This window comes from Triturus cristatus, chromosome 7, assembly GCF_964204655.1.
Source record: "Triturus cristatus chromosome 7, aTriCri1.1, whole genome shotgun sequence".
Taxonomy (NCBI): domain Eukaryota; kingdom Metazoa; phylum Chordata; class Amphibia; order Caudata; family Salamandridae; genus Triturus; species Triturus cristatus.
In genome coordinates, this window is record NC_140590.1 from 284,213,457 (window position 1) to 284,234,042 (window position 20,586).

The following is a 20,586-nucleotide window of genomic DNA, read 5'->3' on the forward strand; positions in this document are numbered from 1 at the left end:
GGTTCCATAGAGGTGTGCTGCTTTGATGAATCGGACAGTGCTGGTAGTCTACCATGACTATTAAAATTGTGGGTCACCCTAAGCAGATTTGGGGCTTGAAAATGCACCATTTGCCCACTCATTTTTCAAAAATGTATCTTGGGGAGAACACCCCTGAACCCTTATTAGGTCGCTCGCCGTGGTGTGCTCCACCACTAATTTTACGCTCACCACTTTCAAATGTCACCAGCCGCCACTGCAACTGTGGGTTGGAAATTTCAGTCCTGCTGCTGGTGAAGGTATGCAGAACGACAGAATTTGCAACACCTTTGCTTTGCTTCTTCAGCCTCAGATCCCCAAAGTGATGAACCCCTGCCTCGGGCATATAAAACATCTGAAGATTCTTCCTTTTATTGGCCCAGGCTGTCACATCACCTTGGTAATGGCTCTTGTGCAGTCCTGCTTGGACTATGGGATTTTATTGAGCTCTTCCTAACCAACCCCTTCATGGCGGCAGCTTGTGCAGGATGCCTTCTTTGAAAATCTTATTACTGGGCCAAGGAGGAACGATCTCATCTCTCCCTTTTTGAGCGCATTAGAAAATCGCTCTGTTTAAATCCTTGGACATTGTACCTTGAATCATCCATTCATGTTCCCTAGCATTTAAGTCTGCAAAATTTCACTTGCATTGCCCCCCAAACAATCTTTTCACGCCACCGTTTAATTTTTGTCAGATATTCCAGGATTAAAACCGTTTCTGAGGCTTTTTCGGTTCCCATAGCAAAACAGCGAAACAAACTCCTTCCAGAACTACAAGCACTCCCTTCATTACTTATCTTTTGTAAATATTTGAGACCCAACTTTTCAATCACTTTAAATGTTTTAGGTTTTATCTTTCCGAGTTGTGTACCTGTATAGCAGCAGCAGGCATCCATGTATGTGCGCTGATGAGCAACCTATACCATATGTGTGAGCACTTCATATCTGTCCCCTTATCCTCCTGACTTTTTTGGGGGAAGTAGACCCGAAGGTATCGGAGCGCTTTATATGAGCACCAGTTGCGTTACAGACGGACACATTCATTTTTGCGTTAGACCTTGAAAGCTCTTGCTCTTTGATGTCCCTTCTGTGCATCGCATCAGTGAGTCACAGGCCTTTTCAGCTCCGCCTCTGTGTACTCCCTGACCCGCTGGTTCTTAGGACACCTGCATTTTTCTCTCAAAAGTGGTATTGTTGTTCCATGTAGAGCAGTACATCTTGCTTCTGCGTTGTCTTCTCATCTAGCTAAAGACGAGGAGAGACTTGACCGCTTTGACCAACGACGCACCCTTCGTTTCGACATTGATAGGACTAGGTGCACCTTGTTTATGATCATGGGGTTTGGGGGTGCAAATAAAGACAAGGCAGCCCAGACGCAGACCCTATTGCGATGGATAGTCCTCTGCATCAAGCTGTGCTATTCGCTGGCACAAGCGATCCTCTGGAAGGCCTTGGGGCTTGTTCACTGGGGCAGGAGGCTCCTCAATGGCCCTGGCTTGGTATGTTCTTGTTCTGGACATCTCCCGGGCCCGTGGGGGTGTCTGCCCATACTTTCACCTGGCGCTAGTTACCATCTCTTAAGTCAACAGAGTGGGCCAGTGTGCTTGGTCCTGCAGGACCTCCTTGGGTGAATCCACTCCTCGGACCCGTGTCTTCGGCATGGGTTGCTTTGGTAGAGAAATCTGCAGTTGGAAGAATCCAACAGAAGAATACGTTGGTTCCCTTTTGGTTTTGCTCTTTCTGGTGGATTCTCTAACTGGAGCTCCTCCACACACCCCACCTCCCCATTGTGTGGAGTGGACTTTTGAAAGGTGAGCCCCAAGCTAGTAGGCTCAGTGTCTTCCTCCTTCTCTCTCTAGGTGTGCATTAGTGTTCTGGTGGTCTTGCCCTCTGCTAGGTGTGCGTTAACAGGCTCAGTGTCTTCCTCCTCCTCCTCTCTAGGTGTGCATTAGTGTTCTGGTGGTCTTGCCCTCTGCTAGGTGTGCGTTAACAGGCTCAGTGTCTTCCTCCTCCTCTCTCTAGGTGTGCATTAGTGTTCTGGTGGTCTTGCCCTCTGCTAGGTGTGCGTTAACGGGCTCAGTGTCTTCCTCCTCCTCTCTCTAGGTGTGCATTAGTGTTCTGGTGGTCTTGCCCTCTGCTAGGTGTGCGTTAACAGGCTCAGTGTCTTCCTCCTTCTCTCTCTAGGTGTGCATTAGTGTTCTGGTGGTCTTGCCCTCTGCATTAACAGGCTCCGCGTCTTCTTTCTCCTCTGTGTGTGCATTAATAGTCTCCTGTCTCCTCCCCTCAGGTTATTTTCCACCTGGATTTCCTTCTTTCTGTCACCTCGCTGCTGCTGTTGCTAGTGTGCATTAGTGTTCTGGTGGTCTTGCCCTCTGCTAGGTGTGCGTTAACAGGCTCAGTGTCTTCCTCCTTCTCTCTCTAGTGTGCATTAGTGTTCTGGTTGTCTTGCCCTCTGCTAGGTGTGCGTTAACAGGCTCAGTGTCTTCCTCCTTCTCTCTCTAGGTGTGCCTTAACACTCTCCCGCCTCCTTCTCTCAGGTTATTTCCCACCTGGATTTCCTTCTTTCTGTCACCTCTCTGCTGCTGTTGCTAGTGTGCATTAGTGTTCTGGTTGTCTTGCCCTCTGCTAGGTGTGCGTTAACAGGCTCAGTGTCTTCCTCCTTCTCTCTCTAGTGTGCATTAGTGTTCTGGTTGTCTTGCCCTCTGCTAGGTGTGCGTTAACAGGCTCAGTGTCTTCCTCCTTCTCTCTCTAGTGTGCATTAGTGTTCTGGTGGTCTTGCCCTCTGCTAGGTGTGCGTTAACAGGCTCCGTGTCTTCCTCCTTCTCTCTCTAGGTGTGCATTAACAGTCTCCTGTCTCCTCCTCTCAGGTTATTTTCCACCTGGATTTCCTTCTTTCTGTCACCTCTCTGCTGCTGTTGCTAGTGTGCATTAGTGTTCTGGTGGTCTTGCCCTCTGCTAGGTGTGCGTTAACAGGCTCAGTGTCTTCCTCCTTCTCTCTCTAGGTGTGCATTAGTGTTCTGGTGGGCTTGCCCTCTGCTAGGTGTGCGTTAACAGGCTCCGTGTCTTCCTCCTTCTCTCTCTAGGTGTGCATTAGTGTTCTGGTGGTCTTGCCCTCTGCTAGGTGTGCGTTAACAGGCTCAGTGTCTTCCTCCTTCTCTCTCTAGGTGTGCATTAGTGTTCTGGTGGTCTTGCCCTCTGCTAGGTGTGCGTTAACAGGCTCAGTGTCTTCCTCCTCTCTCTAGGTGTGCATTAGTGTTCTGGTGGTCTTGCCCTCTGCTAGGTGTGCCTTAACAGGCTCAGTGTCTTCCTCCTTCTCTCTCTAGGTGTGCATTAGTGTTCTGGTGGTCTTGCCCTCTGCTAGGTGTGCCTTAACAGGCTCAGTGTCTTCCTCCTTCTCTCTCTAGGTGTGCATTAGTGTTCTGGTGGTCTTGCCCTCTGCTAGGTGTGCGTTAACAGGCTCAGTGTCTTCCTCCTTCTCTCTCTAGGTGTGCATTAGTGTTCTGGTGGTCTTGCCCTCTGCTAGGTGTGCGTTAACGGGCTCAGTGTCTTCCTCCTTCTCTCTCTAGGTGTGCATTAGTGTTCTTGTGGTCTTGCCCTCTGCTAGGTGTGCGTTAACGGGCTCAGTGTCTTCCTCCTTCTCTCTCTAGGTGTGCATTAGTGTTCTTGTGGTCTTGCCCTCTGCTAGGTGTGCGTTAACAGGCTCAGTGTCTTCCTCCTCCTCTCTCTAGGTGTGCCTTAACACTCTCCCGCCTCCTTCTCTCAGGTTATTTTCCACCTGGAGTTCCTTCTTTCTGTCACCTCTCTGCTGCTGTTGCTAGTGTGCATTAGTGTTCTGGTGGTCTTGCCCTCTTCTAGGTGTGCGTTAACAGGCTCAGTGTCTTCCTCCTCCTCTCTCTAGGTGTGCCTTAACACTCTCCCGCCTCCTTCTCTCAGGTTATTTTCCACCTGGATTTCCTTCTTTCTGTCACCTCTCTGCTGCTGTTGCTAGTGTGCATTAGTGTTCTGGTGGTCTTGCCCTCTGCTAGGTGTGCCTTAACATGCTCAGTGTCTTCCTCCTTCTCTCTCTAGGTGTGCATTAGTGTTCTGGTGGTCTTGCCCTCTGCTAGGTGTGCGTTAACGGGCTCAGTGTCTTCCTCCTTCTCTCTCTAGTGTGCATTAGTGTTCTGGTGGTCTTGCCCTCTGCTAGGTGTGCGTTAACAGGCTCAGTGTCTTCCTCCTTCTCTCTCTAGGTGTGCATTAGTGTTCTGGTGGTCTTGCCCTCTGCTAGGTGTGCGTTAACGGGCTCAGTGTCTTCCTCCTTCTCTCTCTAGTGTGCATTAGTGTTCTGGTGGTCTTGCCCTCTGCTAGGTGTGCGTTAACAGGCTCAGTGTCTTCTTCCTTCTCTCTCTAGTTGTGCATTAGTGTTCTGATGATCTTCCCCTCTGCATAAACAGGCTCCGTGTCTTCCTTCTCTCTGTGTGTGCATTAACAGTCTCCTGTCTCCTCCTCCTAGGTTATTTTCCACCCAGAGTTCCTGTCCTCCACCAGCCCACTCCTGCCGGTGGATTATGAAGAGTTTGTGCGTGGATGCCACCTGGGGGTCTTCCCATCCTACTATGAACCCTGGGGCTACACGCCTGGTAAGAGCTCACCCCTCCGCTGTTACTAATTGTGAGGTACCCTTTGCTTTCCCCCTTTTAGTCTTGATGTGTTTTTGTCTTCACTTACTATTTATTGTGGTCCTGTTTTGTTTGTAATTTTAGCCCTTTTACATTTTCTTCATCGTTTCCGGTTACAATTTGCATTCAACTTTCGCTCTTTTCATTTGCCTGGCTCGTTATTAGTCTCTCGCTCGATTTTTGCACCATTGAGGTGCTATTGGTGTCCATTCTTTGTATTATTCTGCCACCTTGTGTCTGAATAGGGAATGGCATTCGAATTGTCAATTGACTCCTTTTCTATCTCACTCCTGCTGGTTTCCTCTCCAAGTCCTGTTATTGTAATGATCTCACTTCGATGTAGTATGCAGGGCTGGCGCTAGGTATGTGCAGTGTGGGCTGCTGCCCAGGGCCCCACCTTTACTGTACCCACATGGGGTCCTGCTTCAGTTGGTGACAGTCCACAGCAGCCTTTTTCATGCATTTCTGCCCACGCTATGTGCTCCTCTTGTGCCCCCACCCCCCAATCAATGCAATATTTAGCAGCCAGGTGTGGCTCGGCCTCGCACCTCCCACTTCAAAGGGCAAGGTAGATTGTCTAGGGAGGTGGGGGTGAAGATTAACACCCTTCACAGAAGGGCGGGGTGGAGGAAACAGCAGCCACACGAGGGTGCCTCATTTGTTGTCTTGGTCCCCATCACTGTGAGGCCTAAGGCCCCCCCCCCCCTTCCCTTGGCCTCTCAGCACTACACAATTGCTGAGAGGCACAAGAGAGGACCCCCTACCCTGGGCTTTGCAGTGGTATGTTTCGTTTACACTATATCAATACCACATAACTATACATACAACATACTAGCCTGGAAGAAATGTTAACACTGGAGTAAAGATATTTTTTTTTTTGTAGAAATCTGGGGAAAGCTTTTTTACCCAGAGTGAATAATTTAATGTATTTACACTTTACATAGTTTTAAAATATTTCAACTTATTTTATCAGTGCAATTATTTATGTTCCTGTTGATATTGCATCAGTAAAGTTGCTTCATGCAAAATCGCTTCAACAACTCCATAGGAGTAAGTCAAGTATAGTATTAATATGATGTTGCGCCATATGCAAATTAGGGGGGCCTCTTCCATTCCTGCCCAGGGCCCCAAAAATCCTAGGACTTTCTGGTAGTATGTATGTATATATGTGCTGTCAGTGCCATCCTCGTAACATGATTTTAATGCTGTCCTGGCCTTTGTTGTGTTTCACAGTGTGGTGCATGCAAGAGTAAACCTTCTGACCTCTCTCCTTTCTTAGCCGAATGCACCGTGATGGGGATACCCAGCATTTCCACCAACCTGTCCGGCTTCGGGTGCTTCATGGAAGAGCACATCGCGGACCCCTCGGCCTACGGTCAGTACTTATGTGCTGTGTGCATCGCCGCCCCCTTCCTCTACGTCTTATATGTTGCCTGGATTAGCATATGGTCACCATCTGGTTTTAGTTGTTGTGGTCAAGTGCAATAAAAATAGATTTTCCAAAGAGCGCTTGATACTGCACGTATGCCAAATTTGATGTTACTCAATTTACCGACCTCAGAAGGATAGTGGTCTAAGGCATTCCTCACCGCGAACTGCAGATCACATCACTGTATTTCTCAGTGACAGCTGTTCATTTACGAATATCTGAAGTGTTTTTCTTTTTTGCAAACTTTTCTAAGCCACTTCTGGCACTAAGCAAACATGCATTTATGTATGCTGTGATCTTTCGGTCACCTGAGCTGAATTCAAGACTCTGGAGTCAGAGAGAGACACTGGAAAAGTGATACTGAGGGAAGCACGACTAAATATGGGGTACGGGAAGGGGACCGAGGAGGCATTCAGCTCAAAGGCAGGGAGAGGGGGAGCATGGGAAAGAGATTCCAAAGCGTTTCAAGGGTGGACGGAGCAAGATAGGGGTGAAGGACATGGCCTGTGGTGAGAGAGCATAGGATAAACGAATGTGGAGGGTTCCTTGTATCCTGTATTTGGTTAAATCTGGCTCCGACATTACCCATACACCTCCATCTTTTTTTCACCATTCCATTGGTCAGCATTTTATGGATCCCAGGAATGGTAAAAAAAAAAGTCTGTCGAATGGTCTGAGGAAAGTTACTACTTTAACAAAACCATCAGAAAGTTTAAACAACCTATAAACTGTCCATAGCAAGATAGATAGTATCATGTTTTGCTACATCTTATCTGAAATCCAATAGACCCCTCCTGGGAACGCTTAAAGTAATTTCCACAATGGGCCAGGATACCAATACTGCCACCATAAGAAATAGTATTGTTTCTGAAATTTATAGAGCAGCTAGTTGAAGATCAGCTCATACCTTTAGCAGGCTCTGTTGCTTGGAACCAGACTCCAGAATTAACACACAACTAGCCCGGCCATTTCAGAAGAACATATTTGGTTAAACATCCTTTTACCTCGTGATCTGAACGATTATCTTCAATTTTATGAATATTTTTTTTATAAGATATTTTTATTATTTTATAGATCTGAACAGTCCCCATTAACACAGTATCAATAGGATACTTACATATAATGCACTTATAATTGTCATATATTACATCCACATACAGCTATTCATACATGTCCATATCTTTGTTCTTGCATCTCCATCTCTACAGTAGGAGAGACTCATATCTTCCCTGATAATTGTTCCATTTGCCAAATATTTTGTCCCATTTCTTGGGGCATCCTCTGGATTTAAACACCTCTTTTTCATCTGTAATGAATTTGTCTAGCTCCTTTGCCCATCCCCTAACGTACGGCACCTCAGCAACCCCCCAATGCATAGCAATTGTCCGTTTCACCAGTGTATAACCAAAGGTGACCCAATCTGTTGCCTCCCAAATGTTCAGCAGCCCCAGTCTCCGCGTCAGCCGGATATCCTTCCTAATAGCCCTGTACATATGACGAGTGGCTTCTTTCCAAAGAGCCATAACTTGTGAGCATTCCCATAGATTGTGGTATAGGGTAGCCTCCTCGGTGCACTGCCTAAGGCAGGATGCATCCTCCCTGCGCCCAAATTTCATAAGTATGGTCCTGGTGAAATACAATCTATGCAGTACCTTCAGTTAGATAAGTCAGAACTTAAGTGGAATGGCTTATTCTCTCGGACAAAAAAAAAAAAAAAGGAGACAGCTTAATCAGAGACTACATGCCTCTACCCTTGTTCAATATCATAAGGCAAAGAGAATTCCGCGTGGACTACGTCTGGCCATCAAACCAATGCTATTCCGCTTTCACCTGAATACAGTTTTCATGGACAAATGGTACTCAATCCTTAATAAGTGCTCATTAGATCTTATACTCCTAATCATTGAAGAATTGTCGAAAACCATCAAAGACTTAGAAGAAGAAATTTTTTCTTTAAAAAATGAGTTAGAATTTCGCATGGAAGCAGATTCTTGGAAGTTACACTTGGAAATCCTTAACCAAAAATTGGATGGTTATGAGAGGGAGCTACAAGAAGGCAAGTTACGAAAATACAGACGCGACACCATCGACTATAAACTGAATGAGGTTTAAACGTGGGCCGAGATATACACTCGCAAAAGATTTAATAACAAGAAAACACCTACTACTTCCGACGAAAGTCTGGCGTCAGAAAAAGATACCACCACAAGCCGCATACCGGCCTCCTCAGTGAACCTTGTCCAACAAGCTGGTTCTCCTTCAACAGGGGTTAGTGCACCAATTGATACTATGCCTACCTCTTCAACTGCATCCACGTCCTCTTTTTTATCACAGGCCACGGATCAGGGGCGCCCACCCCCACCAAGAGAAACGTTCAAATCAACCACACAAGAAAAACCAGGAGAGGGAAAGGAAGGCAGCGGAAAAGCCTTACGAAGCGGGAAAACGGTGAACTAGTGATCAACATATCATCATACACCCTCAATAATCAAGAAAAGTCCCTTTTGGGACGTGGACTATCGTTTGTACCCACTTCTCATTCCAACCACCTACAAACACAAGGAGAATTTTTCAGATTCATGCGCACCATCCGTTTAAAGCATTTCTTCAATGATGTTGCAACAAACATCACACAAGATGATACACCTACCCAACACCAATTTAAACCGAAGAGCACTTTTATGCCACCTCCATCCCACAAAACTTTGGACAGCTTTGAGACATTGGTCAACAAAGACTTGGAAAAACTCAACTACAGACCTAAACACCACAGCAATATATCGAAACATGAACGCCAAGTACTACTCAAATTGTCCAACAACCCTTTGATCACAATTCAACCGGCTGACAAAGGAGGCGCCATAGTGGTGATGGACTCAGAATACTACCACTCTAAGGTTCTGGCACATGTTTCCGACACCAACACCTATTTGCCACTATCATGTGATCCCACAGCACAACTTTCTGATCTACTTAGTGCTATTCTCAACGCGGCACTAGAACAAGAATGGATCGACAACACACAGCTTTTTCTATCATCATCCAATCCACAACGCCCTCATCTGTACATGATCCCTAAAATTCATAAGGACCCCCATGATCCTCCGTTTCGTCCAATTGTATCAGGCTGCAAATCCATTTTTGACCCCATTGGAAAATTCCTGGACCATTACCTCCAAAAGTTTGTACAATCTTGGGAAACTTATCTCAAAGACACTACTCACTTTCTCCAAGTTCTCCAACAGATTACCATTGATCCTCAAGACTCCATCTTTTTGTGCACTATTGATGTCACAGCTCTCTACACTTCGATCCCACACGCTGCAGGACTTGAGGCGGTAGAATGGGCTTTACTCAAAATGGATGACATTGACATTGAGAAGATCTTGATTTTGCAACTTTTGAAGTTTTGCTTGCATAACAGCTACTTCCAGTACCAACAGCAATTTTATGCACAACTGAATGGGACTTCTATGGGCTTTTCGGGAGCACCTGCCTATGCGAACATCTACATGGCACAATATGAACAAGACAACATCATCTCAAACACTGAATGGTGGTCCAAAATATGCCTATATTTTCGCTATATAGACGATATCTTTTTGATTTGGAATGACTCAGTGCAGTCTTTCATCTCCATGATTGAGACCCTTAACAGGACCCACACTCACATTCAATTGACATACACCATTCACAAGGATTCCATTCATTACTTGGATGTACAAGTCACCAAAACATCCTCGAATCAATTTCACACCACAGTTTTTCATAAACCCACTGACCGCAACAGTCTTCTGACTTTCTCAAGTTTTCATCCCCGCCATCTTATCACGAATTTGCCATTGTCTCAATTCACTTGAATACGCAGAATTTGTTCGGATCCTGATAACAGCACACTTCAACTACTAATTACTTCCAAAAAATTTGCATCGAGAGGATACCCACAGGAGGTGTTACACAATTGCTTAACAAGAGCTATGGCTACATCACGAGCAGATCTATTGAAACAGAAACTGCGTACTCCTTCTAAAAGACTTGTATTTGTTAGTAGCTTTTCTGCCTCCTCAACCAAAATCAAGAACATCATTCTCTCACGGTGGGAACTGCTTCAACAAGAACAAGATTTTCAAAACCTCTTCATGGAGAAACCCATGTTTGCATACACCAGAGGTAAAAATCTACGGAACCTTTTGAAATCCACTAAGACCGTTGAGAAACCTGATGTCTACCATGGAACTCGTAAATGTCATGCATGCATCCACTGCAACAATGTAATAACAGGAAACATTTTAACTCATCCCACATCAGGTTCCAATATCTGCTTGAAACACAACAGTGATTGCAACACCACCCGTGTCATCTACTGTATCAAATGCCCTTGCGGCAAGGCCTATGTAGGCAAAACCGAGCGAAAAGTAAAAACACGTATCACAGAACACAAATCCAGGATTAGGAACAAAAGCAGCACTTCAAGCCTCGCCATGCATTGGTCAGAAGCTAAACATACAATTTCCCAACTCCGTTTTCAGATTATTGAAACCATTGATGTCAGACCAGGCGTAGACACTACCAATTTACTTCTACGCAGAGAGATTTTCTGGATTCAGAAATTGCAGACCTTAGCCCCGTGTGGGCTTAATGACCGTTTAGACCTATCATGCATCCTGTAAATATAAAAAAATTCTTGTCTGTACCAGTGCTTTATTTACCTTGTGACTCATTACTGTCTTCCTTTTCAACACCTTTATTATATGGTCATGCACTCTTCCTCTTGTTGCTAATTAGCACACTTTTTCTAACTATACCGATCTTCATCGGCAAGTTCTGTTTACACAAACACTTTAAATACTCTTTTAAATTTTCACAAACCTTAGATGCTACATCTTCCCTAGTATTAAACCTATCTCATATCATCTATGCACTCAGATTCCCACCAGTCCTCATCTTTATTTTTTATTTTTTATGTTTTCTTTTCTCGGTTCATTTACTAGCACACATCTATTTCACACATCTATTTCACACGTTTTATCGGTTATTTTTTACACACCGTTCCACTTTCACCATTCTAGCAGTCCAATAGTTATTCCACATTTCCGCCGTCTCTGCAGCTTTGTTGATACTCTGACTCAACATGGCGTCACCTACTTTCCCATATCAGTCAGGTACTCGGATACTCACCTGTTCCAATATTTATTTAGGTTTTTTTTCCTTGGTTCTCTTGACTAGCTCATATCTATTTCATACTTTTAACCGATTAATTTTTTACACACTCCTTTACATTTTCCACTTTAGATGTTCAACAGCCATTCCTCATTTCCGGCTTCTGCCGTTTTGTTGATATACCGATTCAACATGGCGTCACCTGCTAGTCCACTTTCTCTTTTCACCAGTTCCCTGACCTTTCGTTTCCGCTATTCAAATCCCATTTATTGGCGCGCTATCCACACCTGAACATCCTGCCGTTACCACAGGACGCCAGTGTGTTTATCGGTCTTCGCATCGCCGTCGGCACTCCTGAGTAAGTATCCTGCACCCGTGCAGTAGTAAACCAGTAATTCGATTACTACCCGCTATGGTAGCATGTCATGTTTTTTTGACACTCGTTATTTTCATCATTTATTACAGCGCTTGCCTCAGCGCCAGAACGAGCACAATTGTTTTCACGTATTCTATTGAAGTTTTGGGCTCGCTACAGATCACCGTGTTCACTTTGTGTGACACTCCCAACTTTATTGAGACCTTGGTACGCCATCTCCCTCTTTCTTTTTAAAGTGAGTATAGTAATCGTACTCGGGGCAATCACCATCAGCGTCATAACGTACTTCACTGTTTTCACTTTTTTCCATCCTCAAAACGATGTTTCCTTGTATCTCTTTCAGCCTTCTTCCCATCATTTGTTAATACCACACAGTCGGTAAGTAGGGCTACGCTCTCTTCCCCTTATAGATTCTGTTTCCACACAGACACTTGGTTTTACACTTTCTTCCTTTTGCCTTTCAGTTCATCCATTTGCAGATTGTTGTACACGAGCATCCCCATTTCTTTTTGTAGATCTTAAAACATAATACTCGAGGTGAGGCTTTTTCAGCCATTATTTTTATACTTCTTGCATCACACTATATACTTATCCTGGATCACTTTTTCCATTTCTTGCACTATATTTCATTCCTATTGGTTTTCTCCTGAGTCACTTGCATCGGCTTGATGCAACCACGTTTCTGGGTGTCTATATTACATTTCCTCTTGTTTGCAGCAGCAAATGTAAGGTCTGTCTATCATACGTCTGGGTCAACGGCATGTATTATCTAACATATGATTCATAAACTTCTCCACCATGGACTCTTCTTGTATATAAATACCCAGCGTTTGTTATTGATTATGATATTTATGTATTTTTTCACAGATTGCCCCTGATGAAGGGACAGCTAAGTCCCGAAATGCATTGGGCTCACCAACATACCATCTTGTGACTACCTTGAAGTATTATGTAACATATTTCACTTCTGAATTGTTTGTGGTAGATGACCACCATTATGTACAAATTTAGATTTTTATATGATGATGTAATGTGATGTTGTCTTCACATATATGTTGAAAATATATGTCTTCATGAACGCCACATTTTTGTATTCATTGATGTTTTGTCAATGTGATTAATCATTTGTAACTTTGTTACCCTTAGCACAGTGCGCAGTGTCAACCATTAGTTGGTTGTCCTTTTTTTCTTATTTTCTCGGAGACATATATGCAGCTTGCCAATCCTCATCCTCTAGTATGCCTATATCAGACTGCCATTGTTCGGGGAGGCTTCTAAGTGGGTCTGGCCGATTATTGCATAACTTGCAATAAGTACGTGATATTACTTTTTTCGGCAGTGGTTCCAAGAGTAACCTATCCTCCGGGGGGGGGGGGGGGGGGGGGGGGAATTCTGATATCTCCCCAATCGCGAAGAGTGCGATATTAAGAGCATGACGGATTTGTAGGTAACGGAAGATCTCCCCTCCAGCCAAATCATACACCATTTTCCCTTTTTTCCAAAGGTGTCCGATGGTAGAGATACCAGTGGTATCCCATTTGTCGAAGCCAGGTTGATGGCACGTCCCAAGTTTTTGGGTTGTCCACAGTGGGGTGGCCTGAGTCGATGTATCCTGCCAGCCAAGTTTCTTATTGGCTTGCTTCCAGATAGCTATGGTTTGAGCCATAGGACCGAAGAAACGGCCTCTCTTGGCCTTAGGGTAAAGAGCCCCTAGATATCCCTCTCTCCTATCTGATATTTATCCAGGAGATAAACTGGGTCTGTCGGGGGACGATAAATCCAATGGTTTACCACCACAGCTGAGAGGCCCTGTAGTAAAGGTGTATATCCGAGGGAGCGATGCCTCTGTAGTACCAACTCCTAGTCAGCTTGTGTAGTACCAACTCCTAGTCAGCTTGTGCAAAGCTATGTGGGGGACCCTCCCATCCCATAATGGGGACCTTACTTCACTCTCGATGCTTCTAAAATAAGACTCTGGTATTGCAATTGGGCAATTCTGCAGTGTATATACAGAAAGCGGGAAAGCGCCAACATTTTGAAAAGGGCCGCTCTGCCCAATAAGGAGAGAGGCACTGTCCTCCAGTGTTTCACATAACTCCTCAGCCTAACCAGTGGGGCTACAAGATTGTTAGTATACAAAGTGTTAGGATCCGGGGTGATATAGAATCCCAAATAGCGGAACCCACTCCCTGCCACCTCTATGGCACATGCGGGTGGGAGTCTAGGAGCCAGCCCATGTAGTGAGAAAAGCACCGATTTAGACCAGTTAATAGAGTATACCCAGTATCTCCCGAAATTTGTGAAGATATTTAAAATTCTGTGAAGTGAGTTCGCGGGGGCTGCTAGATAAAGCAGGATATTGTCTGCGTAGAAGGATATCCTGTCCTTTTGTGTCTCAGCCCATTTCAATCCCCTTAGTCTAACATCCCCTCTGACCCATAACTCCAGAGGCTCCAGTATCAGGGAAAAAACCAATGGAGACAGGGGGCATCCCTGTCTAGTGCCCCTCTTCAGAGGGAACACGCGAGATGTGCGATTGTTGACTTTAATTTGTCCTGTAAGGTCTGTATACAAACGCCTAATCCATCTCAAGAACTTTGGTGCAAATCCCAAGCGTTGTAGCACCTCAAAGAGGTATGGCCACTCTATTGAATCTAACACAATTTTGGCATCCAATGATGAGATTATGGCGTCTTCCTCAATAACGTGTTGACCGCCAATCACATTATGGAGACTGCGAAGGTTAAGGGCTGTGCTGCGGCCCGGCATAAAGGGCCGCATTGGTCTGCATGTACGAGTGAGGTAAGGAGTAGCGCCAACCGGGAAGCAATCGTTTCGCAAAGACTTTGGCCTCAGCATTAATTAATTAGATCAATTTTAAGAATACTAAAGACGATTCTGTGATGGAGATGGAATGGTTAATATCAGAAAAATCTTAATTAATTCATAAAGAATGATCCAGCCTCCCCCAAAGAAGTTCAGAGAAAGAACTGCATAATGGTTATCAAGAGCCTTCCTCTGCCTCTAAAATGGCTATCGCCATGCTGCACTCCTGGAACAGGGTGTAGTCTCCTTCTGTAAAACAAGAGTGTAAAATGTTTCTCTTGTAAAGCAGTTACATATCTGCTCCATCGTTGTAATGTGGCCCTTTTATGTACAAGGATTAAAGCTAGATTGTCAGATTTGTTTCATGCGGAAGCTTGGCTTTTGATCTTAGTTGGTATTGTTTGAACACAGAAAAGGTTGCCTTCATCTTTCTAAATGTATTTTTGGAACAACAATTGCAGAAATATTTAGTGGTGTGAATTTAATGTAGATGGCAATTGTGGGTGGTGGGGGGGGGGGGGGTAGAATTACAAGTACTTTGCTTGCTTTTGTCTCATGAGCGGTCTGTTGACTGGTTCTGAACAAGGCGTTGCTTTTTAAAGCGAGATGCCGGTGGTCCAGAGATACAGACCACTGTCGGAAACCTCTTTTACCCGTTGCTTCTCTCTCTCTCTCTCCCTTCCTCCATTGTCACCTTGTTCTTCTTCCCTGTTTCTGGGCAAGGTATCCCAATCTCTATTTATCTTCTTTCTTTCCTTCTCTGTGGCCTTCAGTCCTTTGCTCCCCTATTGTCTTGAGTCACAGGTTTCTAACGCTGCCTCTCTCAAGCACTCTCTCACTCCCAGCGGTTTATCTTGCAGGAATTTACATCTTGGACCGACGGTTCCGGGGTCTGGACGACTCCTGCACCCAGCTGACCTCCTTCCTGTACAGCTTTTGCCAGCAGACGAGGCGGCAGCGTATCATCCAGCGCAACCGAACCGAGCGTCTGTCAGACCTGCTGGACTGGAAGTACCTGGGACGGGTGAGAGTGGGGAAACTGCTAGCGGAGTGTGAGATGGGCAAGGGAGGTGCGGGAAGGAAGGACACGGATAGCGGAGTGTCGTGGTACGGATAATTGGTGAAGGTGGCAGAGAGCGAACTGACAATTAAACAAAAGAGAATGATCTGGGATGGTGCTGTGATCCGAGTGTGCCCGCATGAGTAACGGAGGACCACTTAGCTTGAGTATAAGCGAGCCAGTAAGAGAATGAGAGGGAAACTGCAGGCCAGGGATGAACAGGTTCCTCAGAATGTTGACTGGTGAGTAAATTACATTTGCAAACAAGACTGCAGAGTTTCGGGGTGACTAAGGAACTTTCTGAATGTGAAGGAATTGATAAAGGAGAGCAGCCTTCTAGAGTTATTGTCTGTGGGAGTGGACAGATGTGAGACACAACTCGAAGCAGACTGAGAATGGAAGACTTCAAGTAGTACCCGGGAAGGGTGAAGGAATAAAACTGCAAGAAATGTGGGGACGTTTAAGGAACAGAGATTACCACGATGGAAGAGACCTTACTGTAAGCCTTCAAAAAAGAAAACATGCCAGGAAAAGGATGGTTATTCCAGTTTTAGGAAATCAAACATCTTGAAGACTTTAGCAGGGATCTTATTCTGGAATGCAGGGATTTTGGACTGGTTCTGTAGAGCGATTCCAACAAATTTTAGAAGGTCTGGAATAGATCGACCAGGAATTAATCATTGAGTTTAATTGGGAAGTTAATAGACAGGCATGTCAAGGAACCGAGGGGATTACACCAGAGATATCATGGTTGTACTAAAGCATTTATATGTTAGATGGAGTTCTGATGTGTGGCTGTCTGCTTCTATCTTACAGTATTATATGTATGCTCGACACATGTCTCTTGCCAAAGCGTTCCCGGACAACTTCACCTATGAGCCACATGAACCCACCGCGGTAAGTACTGCACTCTCTAGTCCTTTCTGCACTGTTGCCTCCTATTGCAGAACCTTGATAGCAGACTTGTCTCACTCTGAAAAGGATCTGGACTCCTTAAACTATTGTCACATGAATGCCTCAAAAGCTCGGTCTTCTGAATGTCGTCAACACACGGTTTTCTGATTGCACCAGAAGTGAAAGGGCAGCTGAGTTATTTCAGTAAACTTGTTCATACAATTTTATTTAAAGTGAAGAGGCAACCTTTTTGGGTGGGGAGGCTGCTTGCTGTGGATGGTGACTGGAGTTTGTTTGATTAGTTTATAGTTTTTCACTGTCACTAGCTGCTGTAAACATAGCAGACAGGTCCCATCACTTTGTTTATTCTTTGTCTATAGACCTTAACCCACCATATTTTTATGTGCAATAAAACATTTGAAACCTGCATGCATATTGGCATGGATGATAAATCATGTGTCTAACACTGTTGGGCTGTGTCTTACATGCTTTATGCGCCACAGCTTAGCAGTTCATGAAGGCATCCTCAATATTGAGCCATCCTTACTTTCCATGCTCACAACCCTCTAAAGCCACAACTGTCCTGATGACCTGCAAGGAGTATTTATCAGTGATGCATTGTGACTTTGAGATGTTTAAATGCTTTGCAATCTGGTACCATTTATAGATAGAGTAGCTAACGTCCCCTGCTGATGTTGCCAGGCAGCCAAGCGTGCCTGAGTCCAGATTTTGGTTGCCCAGGTTATGATGTTTATTTAATGGTTTACTTCTTTATTGTTAATTTGTATAAGGTTGCACATGGTCATTGGGAGCCTAATCCTTGTATGTTTCAGGCCCAAGGATTCCGGTACCCACGTCCTGCCTCCGTCCCACCATCCCCATCGCTGTCTCGCCACTCCAGCCCACACCACAGCGAAACAGAAGAGGATGAGGAGCGCTACGACGAAGAGGAGGAGGCTGAAAAGGACCGTCAGAACATCAAGCCTCCAGCCATGGCCATGGTAGGGCCTGTTCCTGAGTGGAGGAAGCGTTCCAAGAAGGGATCTGTTGACACCAGCAATGCCAGCACCTCAAGCAACGCCAGCAATGCCAGCACACCCACCAATCCCAGCAGCCCAAGCGAGCTAAGCAGTCCCAGCAACTCCATTCTAGAAGAGAGAAACTAGTTGTGCCCATCCTCTTGTTGATCCTCTGGGGCTTATGAACGGTTGTTATGGAGAACCACACTGGAACAGAAACTAAGTGGCATTAACGGATGTTCCCTTCTATAGACCCTTGCAGGGCATTTGTGGAGCCAGTGAAGAGAGGAGTTTTGCACCAGTGTTGCTTTCTTTGTCCCCATCCACTTGGCACACTGATCTTGAACTTTATTTCGCCCTTTACGGTTCTGATCCTTCTGGTTGTGTATTCAGTCTTTCTTGCTGCTGCTTTCGTTCCAGCTGCTCAATATCTGAAGGTGTTTAAAATCAGTTCAGAAAGCATCCTGGATTCACATTTTTATGACACAATCATTGTAAAGTGAGACCATGCACATCTTCGGTTTATTGCATGCTCATGCCTGGAACATGTTTCTCTTCCTGTAATGCTACCTAATTGTGGAAGGTTGGTTTACTCAAACCCAGATGTGATCAAAGTCCTGTTAAGCATATGAAACCCGGATCATGCACACAGTATTGATGTGTTTTGCAAATCAGTCTAGGATTAGAATTTACACCAGTTTACTGAAGCACAGAAGAATCTGAAAATGATGTAGGGTAAATCGAGCTTGGAATGCGTTAAGCCTTCGCCATTGCCAGAGTCTTTATTGTTATGAGCGTATTGGAAAGTAGATTGTGAGGATGGTTGTGAATCTAGATGGGCCGTGTCTAAAAAGTATTCAAGGTAGTAATGTCAAGAATGGAAAGCCAGGCATTTGTCCAAATCTCTGCTGTGCTAAAGCCTGAGTTTCATTGGGTAACGCTAGATGCACAGAATAGAATTAGACATACTGTATCCGTTTGGTTTTTGGTTTGGACTAGCAGAGGAGCTGTGTTCCTTGCAGGTGGCAGGCCACCTAAAGTTCAAAGCACAATGCCTTCTTTGGTGGCTATGGTTTCGGTCCTTACTCTAAAAACAAAGATTAGGACCTGCTGAAGTAGGGCTCTATCAGAGGAAGTACTGCTTCTGACATGTTTTGGACAACTATTGGTTCTGTTTATGCATTCTGTAAATGGGCCTGTATTGCAGGGTCTTCACCCATGTTAGACCGAGTGAAGGCAAGATATCAGCCAATGAATTTAGCGTCCGTTCACAGGACATTGATGAACCTCTTTAAAAGCAGGTGACTTTTTCACTTACACTCTTGGCCAACAAAAAGAGCGTTTGGAACTGGTGTATTGTTGCCGTCACATAGCATCTTGCAGATTTCCTACAACGTCACTCCAGCAGGAGGAGGTGTAGTAAGTAGTGCAAAAATGGTGCATGTGGGCAACGCCGTGATCTCGGATCAAAGTTACTTTAGAGGATAGTTGGGTGGAGGTCGCCAGTAACGTTCTGGCTTCTCTTGAAACCTGGCTCCAAAGAAAATCTTTTGGTGCAGCTCGTGTCCTTAGGGAGTGTTATATGCCCCTTGGTCGTCAGTGTCCCTTTGCCATGGACGCTCAAACAGAGCAGTATGGGGCTGTGTAGACTCCCGTTGACTGCAGAATCTCCACCTATCCACACGGTTATTGTTGAGGACGGTTGAAGGGCACTGGTCTAGAAGACCACGAAGCCCTGTTTCTCCAAGGACAGAGGTGCTGTCTCTGTCTTGAACTATCAACTGCAGAAGTCGTTGTCGGGGTGGCATGCATTTATTATGTCCAACACACCCTCTTACATTTTTCTCTGAGAAGCACGCTGGTACCATCTTTTGTGAAGCATTCGTACCATGGGACGAAATCATTGAGATGTTCACTTGGCTAGTAATGCTACCTCAGAACTATTGTTTTACTTTCTGCATAACTTTTTGACTGCCAGTGTTTAACATTATTATTGAATCTGTGGTCCCCCTGTCTTATCTTGGAATCATGCAAACCGAGAACAGAGCCCACTATGTTAGAGGCCATTAAGGATCCTTTTGCTCCCATAATGTGGGGATAGGTTGGTCTTTAGAAGTTATTTTTAATTTCTACAGATGTCCACTATCAATCTGGACTATTCCCTGTCTTACTCCACTTGCTAATTTAAATGGTCCATTCAGTTGCGATCATGGATAAACAACACGGTTGCACCCTACAATCTACCCTTCTTGGATCCTATTTCCCCTGAGCAGCTTCGTTGATACCCCATGGCAGTGCAATAGAGTGTAGGTGATTTTCATTGAACATCAAGAAGGGCAGTGTTTTCTGAATAAGAGACTTTGCAGCTATGTAGCACTGAACAATTCAGCATTTATGACATCACTGATTTTGTGTGACTTTTAGTCAGTAAATACAACTGTGAACATCACGTTTCTGATACCTCATTGTAGCCTTTCTTCCGAATGCGCTTCCAACCATTTCCTTTAAAACATACAGAAGGTCTTCCAGAGTGCCTCCCTCCCTGTGCCACAGAGATCTTGCAGAGCTCCTATACATCTTCCGCTAAAACGTGTGCTCATTTCCTTGGGTGTGTTCTGTGTATTATGTCCGTGTGTGCAGATGTTGATGTAGGAAGAAAAGAGAAACCTATTTGTTATCTGAGGTCATTGGGAAAAGAAAAGAGAGAAAGAGTATTTAAGAATATAAAAATAAATTTTACGATTTCAAAATACTGTGTTCTATGTGGTCATCTGTCTAGCCAAAGCCATGTTTTAGTCCTGTGTGATTTTTGTGTTTTTGATTATTCATTGAGCAGAAACATACACTTTAAAAAGAGGCTCTTGGTTTTCAAGAGAAATATAGAAAGGTGAGATGCATTGTAATATAGTAAACAAAGGCTAGTTGGCAAAAGCCATGTATTAAGCCTGGTTCGTGCCATGTGTAGCTGTAGAAACACATGCTCTACAAACTCATGCCATCTAGTGTTGGGCTCAAACATGTACAACTTGTTTTTCTTCAAAGAAGTCTTTCGAGTCAGAAGGTATACTGACTATGACTGGCAAAGCGCATGGGCTAGACTCCATAGTTAAATTGTTTTCTTCCGCTGTCTGGGTTGTATGTTCTTT

General features: G+C 44.7%; 1 protein-coding gene across 3 annotated transcripts in view; it reads left to right on the top strand.

Annotated features, from left to right (window-relative positions):
- The window catches only part of GYS1 (glycogen synthase 1), a 187,395-nt gene extending 167,205 nt beyond the window's left edge, over nt 1-20,190 (top strand). For all 3 annotated transcript variants that reach the window (XM_085616284.1, XM_085616285.1, XM_085616286.1), the window contains exons 12-16: nt 4,511-4,637; nt 5,956-6,051; nt 15,328-15,491; nt 16,344-16,424; nt 17,255-20,190. In XM_085616284.1, the coding sequence (XP_085472410.1) occupies nt 4,511-4,637; nt 5,956-6,051; nt 15,328-15,491; nt 16,344-16,424; nt 17,255-17,587 (801 nt within the window). In that variant the 3' untranslated portion in view covers nt 17,588-20,190. The remainder of the gene's footprint in view (nt 1-4,510; nt 4,638-5,955; nt 6,052-15,327; nt 15,492-16,343; nt 16,425-17,254) is intronic.
- Nucleotides 20,191-20,586: the final 396 nt, after the last annotated feature.